This window comes from Canis lupus, chromosome 7 (genome assembly GCF_011100685.1).
Source record: "Canis lupus familiaris isolate Mischka breed German Shepherd chromosome 7, alternate assembly UU_Cfam_GSD_1.0, whole genome shotgun sequence".
In the NCBI taxonomy this organism is placed as follows: Eukaryota; Metazoa; Chordata; class Mammalia; order Carnivora; family Canidae; genus Canis; species Canis lupus.
The window spans coordinates 24,268,711-24,282,985 of NC_049228.1; the positions used below are offsets into that span (position 1 = coordinate 24,268,711).

At 41.1% G+C, this 14,275-nt stretch overlaps 1 protein-coding gene and 1 long non-coding RNA gene across 17 annotated transcripts in view; one reads left to right on the forward strand and one right to left on the reverse strand.

Annotated features, from left to right (window-relative positions):
* Positions 1 to 440: 440 nt before the first annotated feature.
* CACYBP (calcyclin binding protein) lies at positions 441 to 11,966 on the reverse strand. 4 transcript variants are annotated; one of them, XM_038542461.1, is made up of 6 exons: positions 11,804 to 11,966; positions 7,110 to 7,329; positions 3,736 to 3,832; positions 3,390 to 3,489; positions 2,040 to 2,137; positions 441 to 1,020 (listed from the first exon to the last, which is right to left on the reverse strand). In XM_038542461.1, exons 2-6 carry the CDS (start codon positions 7,213 to 7,215, stop codon positions 864 to 866), a joined length of 558 nt encoding a protein of 185 aa, XP_038398389.1. In that variant the 5' UTR covers positions 7,216 to 7,329; positions 11,804 to 11,966; the 3' UTR covers positions 441 to 863. The 4 variants fall into 4 exon arrangements, with proteins under 4 accessions (XP_038398389.1, XP_038398387.1, XP_038398390.1 ...); XM_038542459.1 differs by lacking the exon at positions 11,804 to 11,966 and adding an exon at positions 11,302 to 11,498; XM_038542462.1 differs by lacking the exon at positions 11,804 to 11,966 and adding an exon at positions 10,951 to 11,099.
* Positions 11,200 to 14,275, forward strand: part of LOC102152829 — a 29,249-nt gene continuing 26,173 nt past the window's right edge. For 2 of the 13 annotated variants that reach the window (XR_005362055.1, XR_005362060.1), the window contains exon 1: positions 12,081 to 12,460. This is a non-coding gene — a long non-coding RNA (uncharacterized LOC102152829). Of the gene's footprint in view, positions 11,219 to 11,686; positions 11,706 to 11,806; positions 11,964 to 12,000; positions 12,020 to 12,071; positions 12,461 to 14,275 lie in introns of those variants that run through there. The other 11 variants (XR_005362057.1, XR_005362058.1, XR_005362061.1 and 8 more) reach the window with 9 other exon arrangements.

Below are 14,275 nucleotides of genomic sequence, written 5' to 3' on the forward strand. Positions count from 1 at the left end.
TAAACTCTAAAATCCTCCCTTTTAAAAGCCTTTTTTTTTTTTTTTAAGACTTTATTCATTTATTCATGAGAGACACAGAGAGGCAGAGACACAGGCAAAAGGAGAAGCAGGCTCCATGTAGGGAGCCCGACGTGGGATTCGATCCTGGGTCTCCAGCATCAGGCCCTGGGCCGAAGGTGGCGCTAAACCGCTGAGCTACCCCGGCTGCCCTTAAAAGCCTTTCTTAACATACTCCTGGACAGAACTATTCCATTGAACAAAACCTAATCAACTACTGAACATAGAATAGATGGATTTTTATTTTTAGATTTAGTTTTATTTCTGAACATTTAAATCTAGAGGAAAACGTCTGATTGGTTTAGTAGGGCATGGTTAATGTGTGGTATATAAAGCTGCTCAGAGAAAAAACTATTGCAATCTTGAAACACAGATACAAATTCTCATTTTATGCAAAAATTCAGGTTTTATTTTTACTTATTCTTACATTGGTGGGAGCTGATTATCAAGAACTTATAGGCAAACAATAACTTTTCTACCTCTTAGCAGAACAAAAATACACACAATGTGGCATTATCATTAGGCAAGACTTGCTTTTTTTTACATTTCACACAAGAATACAATATTATCCTTTTTTGAACAAATGCCCAGATTACTAAGGAAACCATCTTTGGAGGAAGTGTTTTAATAAGCATATTTTATTTAAATAAATCCTCCAGGAGGAAATGGGAGAGTTCACTGCCTTTACTTAGAAGAAGGCTATGTAAGTAGTTATCTGTCAGATTTATCTGTGCAGCTCACCAACATTTCCTCATTGGAAACATCAATATTTCCACATCACAGTTCCCAAAATGACTTTTAAAGTCTTAAAATTCTGTGTCTCCTTTGGCTTGCTTCTCTCTTGATTCCACCCAGGCTTTATTAATGGTTCGCTTCATATCATCATCTCCATCTTCATAAATTTTCTTTAGCACATTCATCAATCCCTCACTGGGATCTGTTTCAGTGTCATAGGAGGGCTTTCTGTAAGAAAAAGAAAACAATCAGTAATGGAGATAGATATCTATCTAAATGATCCCATTTACTGATATGATATGGTACTTAATATAATTAGTGCCTCTGGCTCTATGTCCAGGAAGGACTAATTAACTTTACATTTTTCACTTCTCTCGTTAAGGGCCAGCTCGCATAACTAGGTACTGAGGATGCAACAAGAGAAAAACATGGTCCTGTACACAGGCAATTTGTTCTAGATTTAAGTCAATTCAGATACATATAGTTCCTAACCCTAGCCAACCAAGTGCACCAGGCTACAGGGGAGGAGTGAAAGAAACAAGTTAATGTAGGACATCACCGCTGCAGTACATTCAAGCAGAGGAACAGGTTGACCTAGAATGGAAGTATCTTTAAATAAACACTTTTTAGAATAGCCATTAAGTAGGATAAAAATAGTCTTTTTTACTCTATGCCAGTGAGAGTGAAACTAATTACATATGAGAAACTTTTGTGGAATTCAAAAAGTGTATCTAGGTATCTGGGACTAATGAAATGGAACCTCTGGGAATGGACACACAAGCTACATAGAAGCACAACTGGCCGGGCTCCTGGATGGCTTATTTGGTTATGTGTCTGACTCTTGGTTTCAGCTCAGGTCATCATCTCAGAGTCGAGAGATGGAGAGCCCTGTGTCAGGCTCTGTACTGGGTGTGGAGCCCTTTAAGATTCTCTCTCCCTTGGCTGCGCCGCATTCCCCGCCCCCCCAAATCTGCTCACACATGATCCCTCTCTTAAAAGCCCAGGGTTAAGAACCAATACAAAAGACCCAATCAAAACTAAGTCCACTGTAAAAAGCAACTTCCTGGACATGTGCCCTCCTTAGATAAGTGGACAGAAAGATGTAAGATGCTTGGGTTACTCAGAGAACATTAAGAGGTAAATGGTCAAATCACATACAACTCTTATCCACAATGGCAAAGTGTTAAAAATCTACAATCCCAGCAAAGAATACATTAAAATTCTTAAAGAAATGAAAGTAAACTCACTCTTTCTCTTTGCATTCTTTTTCAACCTGAGTCAGGTAGTCCCACCGTGTGTTTTCTGCTTTCTTTCTACATAAGATAAGAACTGTATCTGTCTTGACCTGGAAGAAAACAAGTACAACTTACAGCATGTGGCGATAAACATGGTTATTTGGAAAACATTTACTCAATCAAGTTACTATTATGTTAAGACAAAAACCAAGACAAAGAAGGTGTTAATGGGGTTTGAGGGAAGAACTTCATTAGGAAAGGCCTCTGTGAGGTGAAATCTGAGCTGTGACCCAAGATCCAGAAGGGCACAGCAAGATAGGCTATAAAACAGGATGATTTTGGTGGGTCTGATAAAAAAAAAAAAAGAGTGTGTGTGGTGGGATTTTGGTGATTGAAGGAGAGTGATAGAGTAAGAGGGATCAGAGATAGGCACAAAGCAAAATCATATAATTTCAACTGTTTCAACAACAATCCATGTAATTCCCAGGATTCTTTTGAGTATTTATTCAACTATGAGATTAATGGATGAAGGAGGAAGCACGGAGACACAAGCTAATTAATAAATTATATTCTAATACTGCCTTTAAGCTGCTACATAATTATGTAAACACAGATGGCAGAATGGCACATTTATGTGCCAGCTGCATTAAACCTTATTTAACTTAAATAGAAAAGAGATTATCTGAATTAGTGAAAAGTGTAGTAGTTTAAAAGGCTATTTATTTTTATAGATTTTACTAATTCTAGTTAGGCTAAGTCCTTAGCCTAACTTAGCTTAATTAAGTCTTTTTATGTATCAAAAATTTAGGTATGGTGCTTCTAATAATAGCTACCATTAATTTAACCATTTTATATGTATTTCATTTCAGTATATAATTTCAGCTTTGTAAAATAAATTATTCCCATTGTACAAATGAGGAAACTGAGGCACAGAATGATTGAGCTGCCAGAAAGTCACAACTAGTAAGTGGCAAAACTGACATTAAAATTCTTTTTATTTTTTTGACATTAATATTCAAGCTCACTCTTAATCAATTTAGAAGCTTATTCCCCTCCTGATTTATTTTTTTCCCCTCCTGATTTAAATGCAATATTCTTATAATGATCTATTCTAGAGGCAAGAGTTGACAAAGGGCCAGATAGTTAATATTTTAGGCTTCTGGCGCAGCTACTTAATTATGCCATTATAACATAATCAGCGCCAGAGAACACACAAACAAGAGAATAGGGGGGCCTGTTCCAATAACATAGCCATCAGGCTGTAGTTGCTGATCCATTACAGAAAAATTCTAGTTTTTCTCAATTCTAAATTAACCTGGTTCAATTTAATGAGGTTTCACAATAAAATAAAAGCAAACTTACCTTTTTTGAACTGCCTTCCACAGAGATGGGTTTTAAGAGATTGTTCACAATCATGGAGTAACTCTTCCCATTTAGATTCTTTACCAAAAGATCAAATGACCTACAATACAATAGTGAATACATGATCTTTCTGGTTATATGAGAGGTGCTCTATAGCTCTTGTGGAAAAAAGCCATAAGTTTTATTTTAGGATGTGCATTTGTCCATCCTTGGTGATATTAACCTCTTCAAAGTAGGTGGAAAGGAGAATTCTAAATTTAAACAGTTTTAGAAACTGACAAGAAAAGGAGTAATAAGGCAATCTCTGACTTAATGATCATTATACTTCCCATTTGTGAGAACTCACCTCTCTGTGAAATGCACCTGCACATTCTCGGTGGGGACCTGATGAACTCCAGTTAAAGTAATGTAGATTTTCACAAATTTATCTGACTGATCCCATCCTAGTAATAACAAAAAAGGGACATGAATAAAGTCAGTAACTATCTCTAGAACAGCAAATGCATATGGCTCCTAAAACTGTTGGAAACTAAATTCTAGTATTAGAAACATGGGAAATATTAAAAATATAAGAAATTTTCTAGATGGAGAAATTGAGCTTGTAACAAAGCTACAAAATCTACCCAAAATTAGGCATCTAGCTAGTGGCAGAACTTCTAAAATCCAGGTTTTTTTAAACACAGAGCTCCCCCTTTTTTAATTCATTAGAATAAGGAATATGATCATTTAACACATTCTTTAAGAATAGTTCATTTTTCTACCACCACACACAAAAATAAACTTAAAATAGACAAGGACCAAAATGTGAGACATGAAACCCTAAGCTTCTAGAAGAGAACACGGACAATAGTGGCTTTGGCATTGGCCAGAGCAACATTTTTCTAGATGTGGCTCTTGAGGCACAAAACAAAAGCAAAAACAGTTATGTCCACACTAAAATAAATAGCTTTTGTATATAAAAGAACTATCAATGAAATGAAAAGGCCACCTACTGAATGGGATAAGATATCTGCAAGTAATCTGATTAGGGGTTAATATATAAAATAAAGAACTTGCATATAATTCAACACCAAAACCCCTCAAACAATCCAATTAAAATATGGGCAGAGGACCTGAATAAATGTTTTCCCAAAGGACATACAGTTAGCCAAGACACATGAAAAGATGTACAACATCACTAATCATAGGAAATACCAATCAAAACTACAATGAGATGTTACCTTACATCTGGTCAGAATGTCTAGAATTTAAAAGAAAAAAAAAATCATGAAATAACAAATGTGAGTGTGGATATGGAGAAAAAGGAACCCTTGTACACTGTGGGAATATAAATTGGTACAGCCAAAGTAGAAAACAGTTATGGAGCTTAATCAGTTAATTCAAAATAGGAATACCATTATGATTCAGTAAATTTACTATGGGGTATTTACTTGTGGAAAACAAAAACACTACTTTGAAAAGATACATGAGGGATCCCTGGGTGGCGCAGCGGGGTTTGGCGCCTGCCTTTGGCCCAGGGCACGATCCTGGAGACCCGGGATCGAATCCCACGTCGGGCTCCCGGTGCATGGAGCCTGCTTCTCCCTCTGCCTGTGTCTCTGCCTCTCTCTCTCTCTCTCTCTCTGACTATCATAAATAAATAAAAATTTAAAAAAAAAAAAAAAAAGAAAAGATACATGAAAAAAAAAAAAAAAGATACATGCACCCCTATGTTTACTGCAACATTATTTACAATAGCCAAAAGAGGGAAGCGACCTAAGTGTCTGTAAACAGATGAATGGATAAAGATGTGGTACATAGGACAATGGAATTACTACTACTCAGCCATAAAAAAGGAGATTTTGCTATTCACAACATGGATGGCTCTAGAGAGTATTATGCTAAGTCAAATACTGTATGATTTCATTTATATGTTGAATCTGAAAAACCAAGCAAAATCAAAAATAAATCCCTAAGTACTGAGAACAAACCAATGGTTGCCTGGGTTAAGGGGAAGAAATAGGCACAGTGGTAAAGGGGTGTAGGAGATACAGGCTTCTAGTTATGGGATGAATAAATTGGGGAGAATATAAGGCACAGCATAATATAGATGACACTATAATAGCATTGTACAGTGACAAATGGGTAGTTACACTTGTGAGCACAACATTAACAGAGAGGTGCTGAATCACTATGCTGTACACCCGAAACTAATGTCTCATTGTGGGTCACCTATACTCAAATTTAAAAAGCAGTTTCTTTTTGTGGAAATTTTGTCCTGTACCTAAGGATCCATAATTCTCTATTAAACTAATGGCTAAATATTAGTATTACCTAATTTCATAATCATTTGTTTCTCTAAACAGTTCAAAGGCAATCATAGCTTTTTCAATTCCCTTCCCTGACACAGTAAAATATAGGTCCGATTCATCCAAATCTAATTTGACTAACCTACCAATATACCTACTAAATGCCATTTCAGTATATATTATCAAACTATTCATATTAGTCTCTAACCTACATGAATTCTGTCAACAAAAAAATAAAACTTCACATAAAAATGTTTACAAATTTATTATGTATATATAGGTTGTGTGTATTAGATGAATTCTGTCAACAAAAAAATACAAACTTCACATAAAAACGTTTACAAATTTATTGTATATATATAGGTTGTGTGTGTGTGTATATATATATCCTTGACTGTCCCTTGCTTAGTCCTATAGAATAGAAATGTAGTGTTAATCAAAAGACATTCTAAAGGGTTTCTGAAGACCTACATCTAGTTTCTTCCCATTCATTTGATCCATCTTCCACATTGAGTTCCACATTGAGAAGTTTCTCCCTTAACGCAAATCAAGGTTGCTGGGTATATGCCGTAATCCTATAAGCTTAAACCAGTTTCTTATAGTCAAGTACAAAGCATACCTCACTATACTATACTACAGCTCTTAAGCACAGCACAGTTTTCCATTATGACAATATGGAAAATACATGCTGCCTCTCATGGCTCTATGCGTGTTCTCTGCTCACACAATCCCCTTCCTTTTCTTACACTTGCCAAATTCAACCTTCAACCTCAAATGTCTCTTCTAAGTCTCCATTCCCTACCTCCTTCAGATTACATCAGCTGTATTCCCACAAAACTTCACAACCTTTGTTTCATTTGAGCAAATATTAAGTAATATTTGTCCTAGACATTGCGAGCACAAAGAAAAATGACTATCCCAAAATGATCTGAGGGAAAATGGTATCATTTACATGTTATGGTGTTAGTTGTATGTCTGTGTCCTAATCACACCACAAGCAAGGATTGGGTCTTGGTCACTATTGTGCATCTACAGGCCCAAGCACAAGAGTGACATAGATCAGGCACTCAAAACTGTTTCTTGAATTTACCTACATTCCTTTCTTTAGATAATACTGCTCATTGTTTAGCAAAATAAAATGCAAAACAGGATTAAAACAAAACAACTGTGTTCCTTAAATGCTGAACATATTTCAGAATAGGTTCATTCTCATTGCCACTCACTATATATATCATCTTGCTCTTGCTGACAGCTTTTAAATCTGTTCTTTCCCTTTTCATCTCTTCCAGAGATCTTAATAAAATGGGTCTTGTCTTTCAAACCACCAAAAACAGACTATTTTAAAAATTAGTGGGTCTAATTTAGTGGGTTACTACTGAGAAATAAGTTGCTGGAAGGCAGAAAGAGCTGGATGTAGGGTAGTGAGTCATACCGTAATTACTGATTTTTACTGTATATCCTGTTGTAATGGGAGCAACCACAGCGGCTGGCTTCTCATTGTCAAGAAGTTCTGCTTTTCTCTGTGATTTCTGTTGCATCTTGTTCTTGATTTCTGTCTCGATCTTGGATTTTTCAACTGTAAGGGCATCACGTACTCTTTTTCTATTGGCCTTTTCCAGAAGCACCTTCACCTCTTCTAGATCTTTCTGTAGCTGTGTTAAAATAGAAGGTAAGTTAGCTATGACAAATATAATAATAGCTGGATATTGTGCCTACTAGTCATTTCAGCTTACTGAAAAGCCAAGAATTGAGAGATTCATTGAAATTTTCTAGGGTTGGGCTGCAACCTGAGATTCTTTTCTCCAGCCTATTGAGCTGTAAATAACTAAAGCTTCCGAAAACTTAAAGTAACAATAATGAATCAAACCTATATTTCCCAGTTTGGTAGCTGTTATCTGCCTTTGTTTTGGAACATTTTATTTACAAGATACTGTGATTCATAAAAGTTGAATGAAGCAATGTTATATTTATGTATTTCCTTAAAACATGTTTAGTCATCGTATTAGGAATTTTAAAAATCTTAAAAAAGATAAGTGAATACACAATGAACATGGTGAAATGCTACAGCAACTTTACTGAGTGAGGTAGTCTACTTTCTGTGACTGGTTCTTACCCCAACTACTAGACATTAAAAATTTTCTATTTTTAAGAAATAAAAAAATAAAGACATTATGATGCTTTTAAGAAAAAATCTTGGGACGTCTGGGTGGCTCAGTGGGTGAACATCTGCCTTTAGCTCAGGTCGTGGTCCTGGGGTCCTGGGATTGAGTCCCGCATCAGGCTCCCCAGAGGGAGCCTGCTTCTCCCTCTGCCCATGTCTCTGCTTTTCTACATCTCTCGTGAATACATAAAATCTTAAAAAAAGAAAAGAAAAGGTCTTGTTCTGAATCTCCTGGTTAATGTAGTCAAAAGTCTGGGTCTTAGTTGCCCCATAGAGGAGAAGTACCTAGGCAAAATATCCAAACTGCGACACACTCCTGGATCACTGAAAAACCACCTGTTCTTTTCTCTGCGTGCCAATACATCGCCTACCAGTGTTTATTTCTACTTTCTAGAGAGAGGGCCAATATTTTATGAAGTTCTATAGTTGAAGACACTCTTTGATAATTAATCAGCTTAAAACCTTTTCCCCAATTATCCTCTGATATACTACAAATGCAAAAGATCCTTGCAAACAAGGATTTCATTTTTCTTAAAATAACTACATTCTGGCTTAATAGCAATCTGACCTTGTACACTTTAGCCTGAAATCATATTTTAAAAATGCAATATAAAAGTCTTTAAATGCAGGGATCCCTGGGTGGCTCAGCAGTTTAGTGCCTGCCTTCGGCCCAGGGCGTGATCCTGGAGTCCCAGGATCGAGTCCGGCGTCGGGCTCCTTGCATGGAGCCTGCTTCTCCCTCTGCCTGTGTCTCTGCCTCTAATGAATTAAAAAAACAAAACAAAACAAAACAAAAACTTTAAATGCTTGATAACTCAGTATAATGTCCAAGTAGAGTTTTAAAGTCTTTGTTTTCTAAGTCTTACAAAATGAAGAGAAAAACAAATGCTTTCTACCCCTTAGTCTTTTATCATCTCATTTAACTCTGATGCTCTCACTTCACTTACCGTTAACTACTAGGATGGTAAATAAAAAGTCCAACTGTGGCAGTTCTCCTGTCCTTATTTATCTACTCGCCTCCCCCCAAAAACTCATATTACTAAGACAATACTGCAATTTCATCTTTTTAAGCACAGATCCAAGATGCTTTTGTTCGAAGCAATATTTCATTATGGTGATCTAAAAAATTCACATGGATTCTAACACCAATATGATAAAAATTTTGAAATGTAAAATCAGTGTATTTGTTCCCAAGTAAGGATTCAGGTAATAACAACAACAAAATAGAAAATATATCAAGTCTAAACAAGATGTTTTATTTTTTTGACTGGATAGATACCCTTTTTTCTAGCAGACTTAACTCTGAGAATTAGGGATTCTCAGGCCCTCTTTACAGCCAGTTTTGACTCACATACTATAAAAAAAAGGGAGCCACTCTAATTCTGAGGCGACTTTCCAACAGGCCTATTTTTAATTCCTCAGTTCTGTTATTTGCAGACCTGAAACCAGTAACATTGATCCCTTTGGTACTTTTTCTGCACACATACTTATGACATAGATACAGCAGTTTCTCATCTAATTTACCTCAGCATTCGTGTTCCTTATGCAAAATCACACATTCCTTTTACCGCCACCCATAAACATATTCAAGCTTTATCTTATCTATTTCCGATTTCTTCAACAAGAAGCATTAAAACCAAAGGGTCTCAAAATAAGCAAAGGAGTTTGAATACAGCCATCACATCAAGCACATGAAAAAAGATGCTCAACATCTTTAATCATTTAGGAAATGTGCATCAAAATCACAATAGGATGCCACTTCCCACCCCCAGGGTGGCCAATATCAACAAAAATCCCCCCCCCCCCCCATAACAAGTCTTACAAGGGTAGGTGGAAACTGATGCCTTCATACAGTTTGTGGTAATGTGGTACAGCCACTTTGAAAAAAAGAATTCACGAGCTCCTGCAATTCCACTCTTAGATACACACCTCACAGAATTGGAAACACGTCCACATAAAAAGCTGTACACAATATTCACAGCAGCACAGTTCACAATGGCCAAAAATCATCCAAATGTCCATCAACCGATAAAGAAGAAACAAAATGTGGCATATCCATATAATGGAATATTATTCAGCCATAAAAAAGGAAAACCCGCCACACCACGGAGGAGCTAGAGATTATGTTAAGTGAAAAAAGCCAAAAAGCAAAAGGCCACATACCGTAAGATTCCATTTATATGAAATGTCCACAATAGGCAAATCCACAGAGACAAAGCAATTAGTGGTTGTGGAGGGACAATCGTAAGGGATGGCCTAATACGCTTAATAGGTTTCTCTTGGTGATGACGTGAATGTTGTGGAATTATAAAGAAGTGACAGCTGTGCAACACTGAATGTACTAAACAGCAATGGACAACACACTTTAAAATGATTGAACAGTGAATTTTATATCAAACAAAAACAACCCCAGAAACCTGAGTGTATTTTTAACTACCTCAACTGAGGAAAAATCCCTGATTTTGAAGAGGGCTAATACGGAGCTATCCATAAAGTGTGCCCGTAAAGCCACTGCAGAGGTGGTTTCCCCAGGGCACTCGGGCAGCCAAGGCCTATCTGTGACAGAACATAGACCCGGGGCAAGGGATCCAGTATAATACGTACCCACGCACACACGCATTTTCTTCATCTACAGCAGATTCTAAGGACTTCCAAGTCAGGTATGAGATTTCTCAAACTTGTTCATATTGAGGGAAAGATTTCCAGAGAACAAATCTAGTTAACACTCAGCAGTATCATGTATGGAGAACCACCTTGGGCCAGGAAAAGGGCAATGCAAGTACGGTTTATTCCCATTTTGAAAGTGCGCGAACTAAGTCTTCAAAAAAAAGTTAAACCGTTCCTGTTCAGACTTCACAGAGCTTACAAGAGAAAATGGCTATTTCCCACCGCTAGTAACACTTAACCGTCCAATTTACTTAGTTTTAAAGCCCACATAGCACGCTACAGTTTGCCAGGCAGGGTTTTCAACATTTAATAGTAGTGCCTGGCCTTTCTAACTCGGAAATGGACACTGCTGTGGGGCCGAGAAGCGCACAACTCGCCCCGAGGCACACAGCCACTAAAGCGCGCTGAGAAAACGCGACTGGAAGCCGAGCGCCGGCAGCCTCACCCGGCGGAGTGCACCTCGGTTTCTGCCGCCAGCGTTTACGTAAAGCAGCCTCGCGTCCTCGGGCTCGGCCGGCGGGAGCGGCGGGGCCTGAGGGGAACGTGAAGGTGACCAGCCCGCCCCGCTCCCCGGGGGCACCACTTCAGCGGAGGCCGGAGGCCGGAAGCCGGCAGGGGCCGCTGCAGGTGGGCGGCGGGTCGGCCGAGGCAGAGGTCGGGGAGCCGACGACGCAGGAAGGAGCCAGGGAGGCGGCCGCCGGCTCCTCCGCTAGGTACGCGGGGCGGGGGACGGGCGCGAGCGCCGGCGCTCGAAGCCCCGCACGGCCGCGTGAGGAAGATGAAGCCAGACCCTTACCTCTTCCAAAGCTGAAGCCATGGTCGGGCTGATCAGGCAAGGCCCGAGCTGCAGCCGCGCAGGGGAGGGAACAGGAAACACCGCACGGAACGCACTCGCCCGGACGCAGGCCCCACCCGCACGGCTCGCAGCGCCCCAAGCCTGCGCGCACACCCGACCCGGCGCGAGACCCGGCCCGCCTCCCGCACGCGGCGCCTCTGGAACCTTCGCGAGTCCGTCGCCGGCGCACCCCCCCCAACCCCTCACTCCGCGCGCGCGCCGCCCGCCTCGCCTAGCCCCGCCCAGCCCCGCCCCGCCGACCCTGGCCCCGCCCCTCCCGCCGAGCCTCCTAGCAACGCTCAACTCTCGCGAGCAAACCAGCAGCTCGAGAACAGTAACGCCTCTTCCTCCCCGCCCGGGAAACTGTACGTGTTCTACTTTGACCTCGCGTGTCCCCGCTGCGCAGTCGCAGCTCAGAACCGCTGTCATGACGCGCCTTAACCCAACCCCGGAAATAACGTACTGGTTTTTGGGGTCCAAACCGGAAGTTGGTTAGAGTCGGCTGGTTTCGTCCCCTGGAGGGCTGCCATCTTGTCTAAAGCTAGTTTATGAGCGTTTGCGAGAAACGGACCCCAGGGGGGAGAAGAGGCAGCCTTTTTATGTTAAAACGGAAAAGACTGACAGTTAGTGTCCTGAAGGGAACAGTTCGGTGTTCCGTGGGGTCCGACGCCCTCGAGAGGTCACCACGGTTTAGCGTCTACGATATGTTTGCGTCATCACGGAGCGCCACGGGAAGGGGTGGGGGTTGCGCTGGCCACGTGACAGGGCCCAGTGGAGCCGCCTGGGGTTGCGGCGGCTGACCCCGGCTCTCGCGGTGCCCGGCCGCAGTGGGGCGCCGCCTTTCCCCGTTGACTGGGTTGCTGCTCTGGTACCTTCGTCCCCTTCAGCGAACATTCTGTGACTCAGGCTTGAATTGGATTTAACTGAGCCTGTTAACCAGAGAAAACGTAGGCTGAGTTTTCCTGGGATTACATCATCATCCTCTTTTTCAGATAATTCTAGCCTTTGGCCGCCGCAAAACGTCGGCAACACGATTGTGAACACCTAGTGACCTCTGGAAAACCAGTCCGCCCTCACCCCGCTGTACATATGGCCCAAGGTAGCGACTAGAGTCAGCGAGGTGAGGAGGGTGAAAGCTGCCTGAAGGGTGCGGGCTGACCACTGCGCGGTGGAGGACTGGAGTGCGCCAGGGAAGTGGACCCACCAGGGCTGCTTAGTAAGCTTGCGACTCGGACGTGACCTTAGGGGAAGGAGCCAGAAGCGCTCCTGTCGTTTGGTTTTATTTAAACGAAGGCTAAGGCCAGCAAAAGTCATTAGGGTGTTTAAAATCAGGCTGGTCTTCCCTTGGATGGGGAGGACAATGACCGCCATCAGGAGGCTTTGAGGTTCAGATAAAGTCCTGTTTCTTGATTTGGATGTTGGTTACAGGTGTGTTCACTTTGTAGAAATTTCATGCAACTGTAAACTTAAGTGCAATTTTTTTGTATGGAATACTTAGCTAGGAGTTCTATTTAAGTACGTCCAGGAGGCCGTTTTCCTGAGAAGGTGAAATGTTAAGCTCAAACATCACCGTTGTCAAAATTGATGGAATGAACTCCGAAGATACGTGCGTTTTGCTTTATAATAACTTCCTGTTTTTAAAAAAGTGTCCAGCTAAAAGCCTGGGATTATTTGCACTTAAATAGGAACAAATAAGCCATTGCACTGCGTGAAAGCTTGACGTAAGGCAGTGGTTTTCTTTTCTTTTTTTAGGCAGTGGTTTTCTAATTTGCTTGACGATGGACGTGGGGCAACTCCCTCTACCACCAGGTAGTCTAAAGTTAGGTGATTTATTTTATTACTCGTCTTTTTTTTTTCTTTTAAATTCAAGTTCATTAACATTTAGCATAGTACTAGTTTCAGGAGTAAAATTTAGTGATTCATCAGTTACGTATAACACCCAGGGCTCATCTCAACAAGTGCCCTCGTAATGCCCGTTAGCCATCTTATCTCCTCCAGTAACCCTTGGTTTATTCTCTATAGTTAAGAGTCTCTTATGGTTTGCTTTCCTCTCTCTTTTTTATTTTATTTTATTTTATTTTTATTTATTTATTTAAAAAAAATTTTTTTTTAATTTTTATTTATTTATGATAGTCACACAGAGCGAGAGAGAGAGAGAGGCAGAGACACAGGCAGAGGGAGAAGCAGGCTCCATGCACCGGGAGCCTGATGTGGGATTCGATCCCGGGTCTCCAGGATCGTGCCCTGGGCCAGAGGCAGGCGCTAAACCGCTGCGCCACCCAGGGATCTCTCTCTCTCTCTCTCTCTCTCTCTCTCTCTCCCTCTCTCCCTCTCTCCCTCTCTCCCTCTCTCCCTCTCTCCCTCTCTCCCTCTCTCCCTCTCTCCCTCTCTCCCTCTCTCCCTCTCTCCCTCTCTCCCTCTCTCCCTCTCTCCCTCTCCTCTCCCTCTCTCCCTCTCTCCCTCTCCTCTCTCCTCTCTCCTCTCCCTCTCTCCCTCCTCTCCTCTCCTCTCTCCTCTCCTCTCTCTCTCTCTCTCTCTCTCTCTCTCTCTTTTTTTAAGATTTTATTTATTCATGAGAGACACACAAAGAGAAAGAGGCAGAGACCCAGGCAGAGGGAGAAGCAGGCTCCATGCAGGGAGTGCAACGTGGGACTCGATCTCGGGTCTCCAGTATCAGACCCTGGGCTGAGGGTGGCGCCAAACCACTGAGCCAGCCGAGCTGCCCTCCCTCTCTGTTACTTTATTTTTCTTTCCCTTCCCCTGTGTTCATGTTGTTTCTTAAATTCTACATATGAGTGAAATTATTATGGTGTTTGTCTTTCTCTGACTTATGTGGCTTAGTGTAATATACTCTAATTCCATCCACATTGTTGCAAATGGCAAGATTTCATTCTTTTGATGGCTAATAAATACACACACACACACATCTTTATCC

Excerpts from the sequence above, each read along its gene's own strand:
- CACYBP (XM_038542459.1), bottom strand. The coding sequence starts at position 11,322 with ATGGCTTCAGCTTTGGAAGAG. Across the intron at positions 3,490-3,735 it reads CAGGTGCATTTCACAGAGAG|GTCATTTGATCTTTTGGTAA; the intron begins GTGAGTTCTCAC and ends ATTGTATTGTAG. Across the intron at positions 2,138-3,389 it reads TGGAAGGCAGTTCAAAAAAG|GTCAAGACAGATACAGTTCT; the intron begins GTAAGTTTGCTT and ends GTTTTCTTCCAG.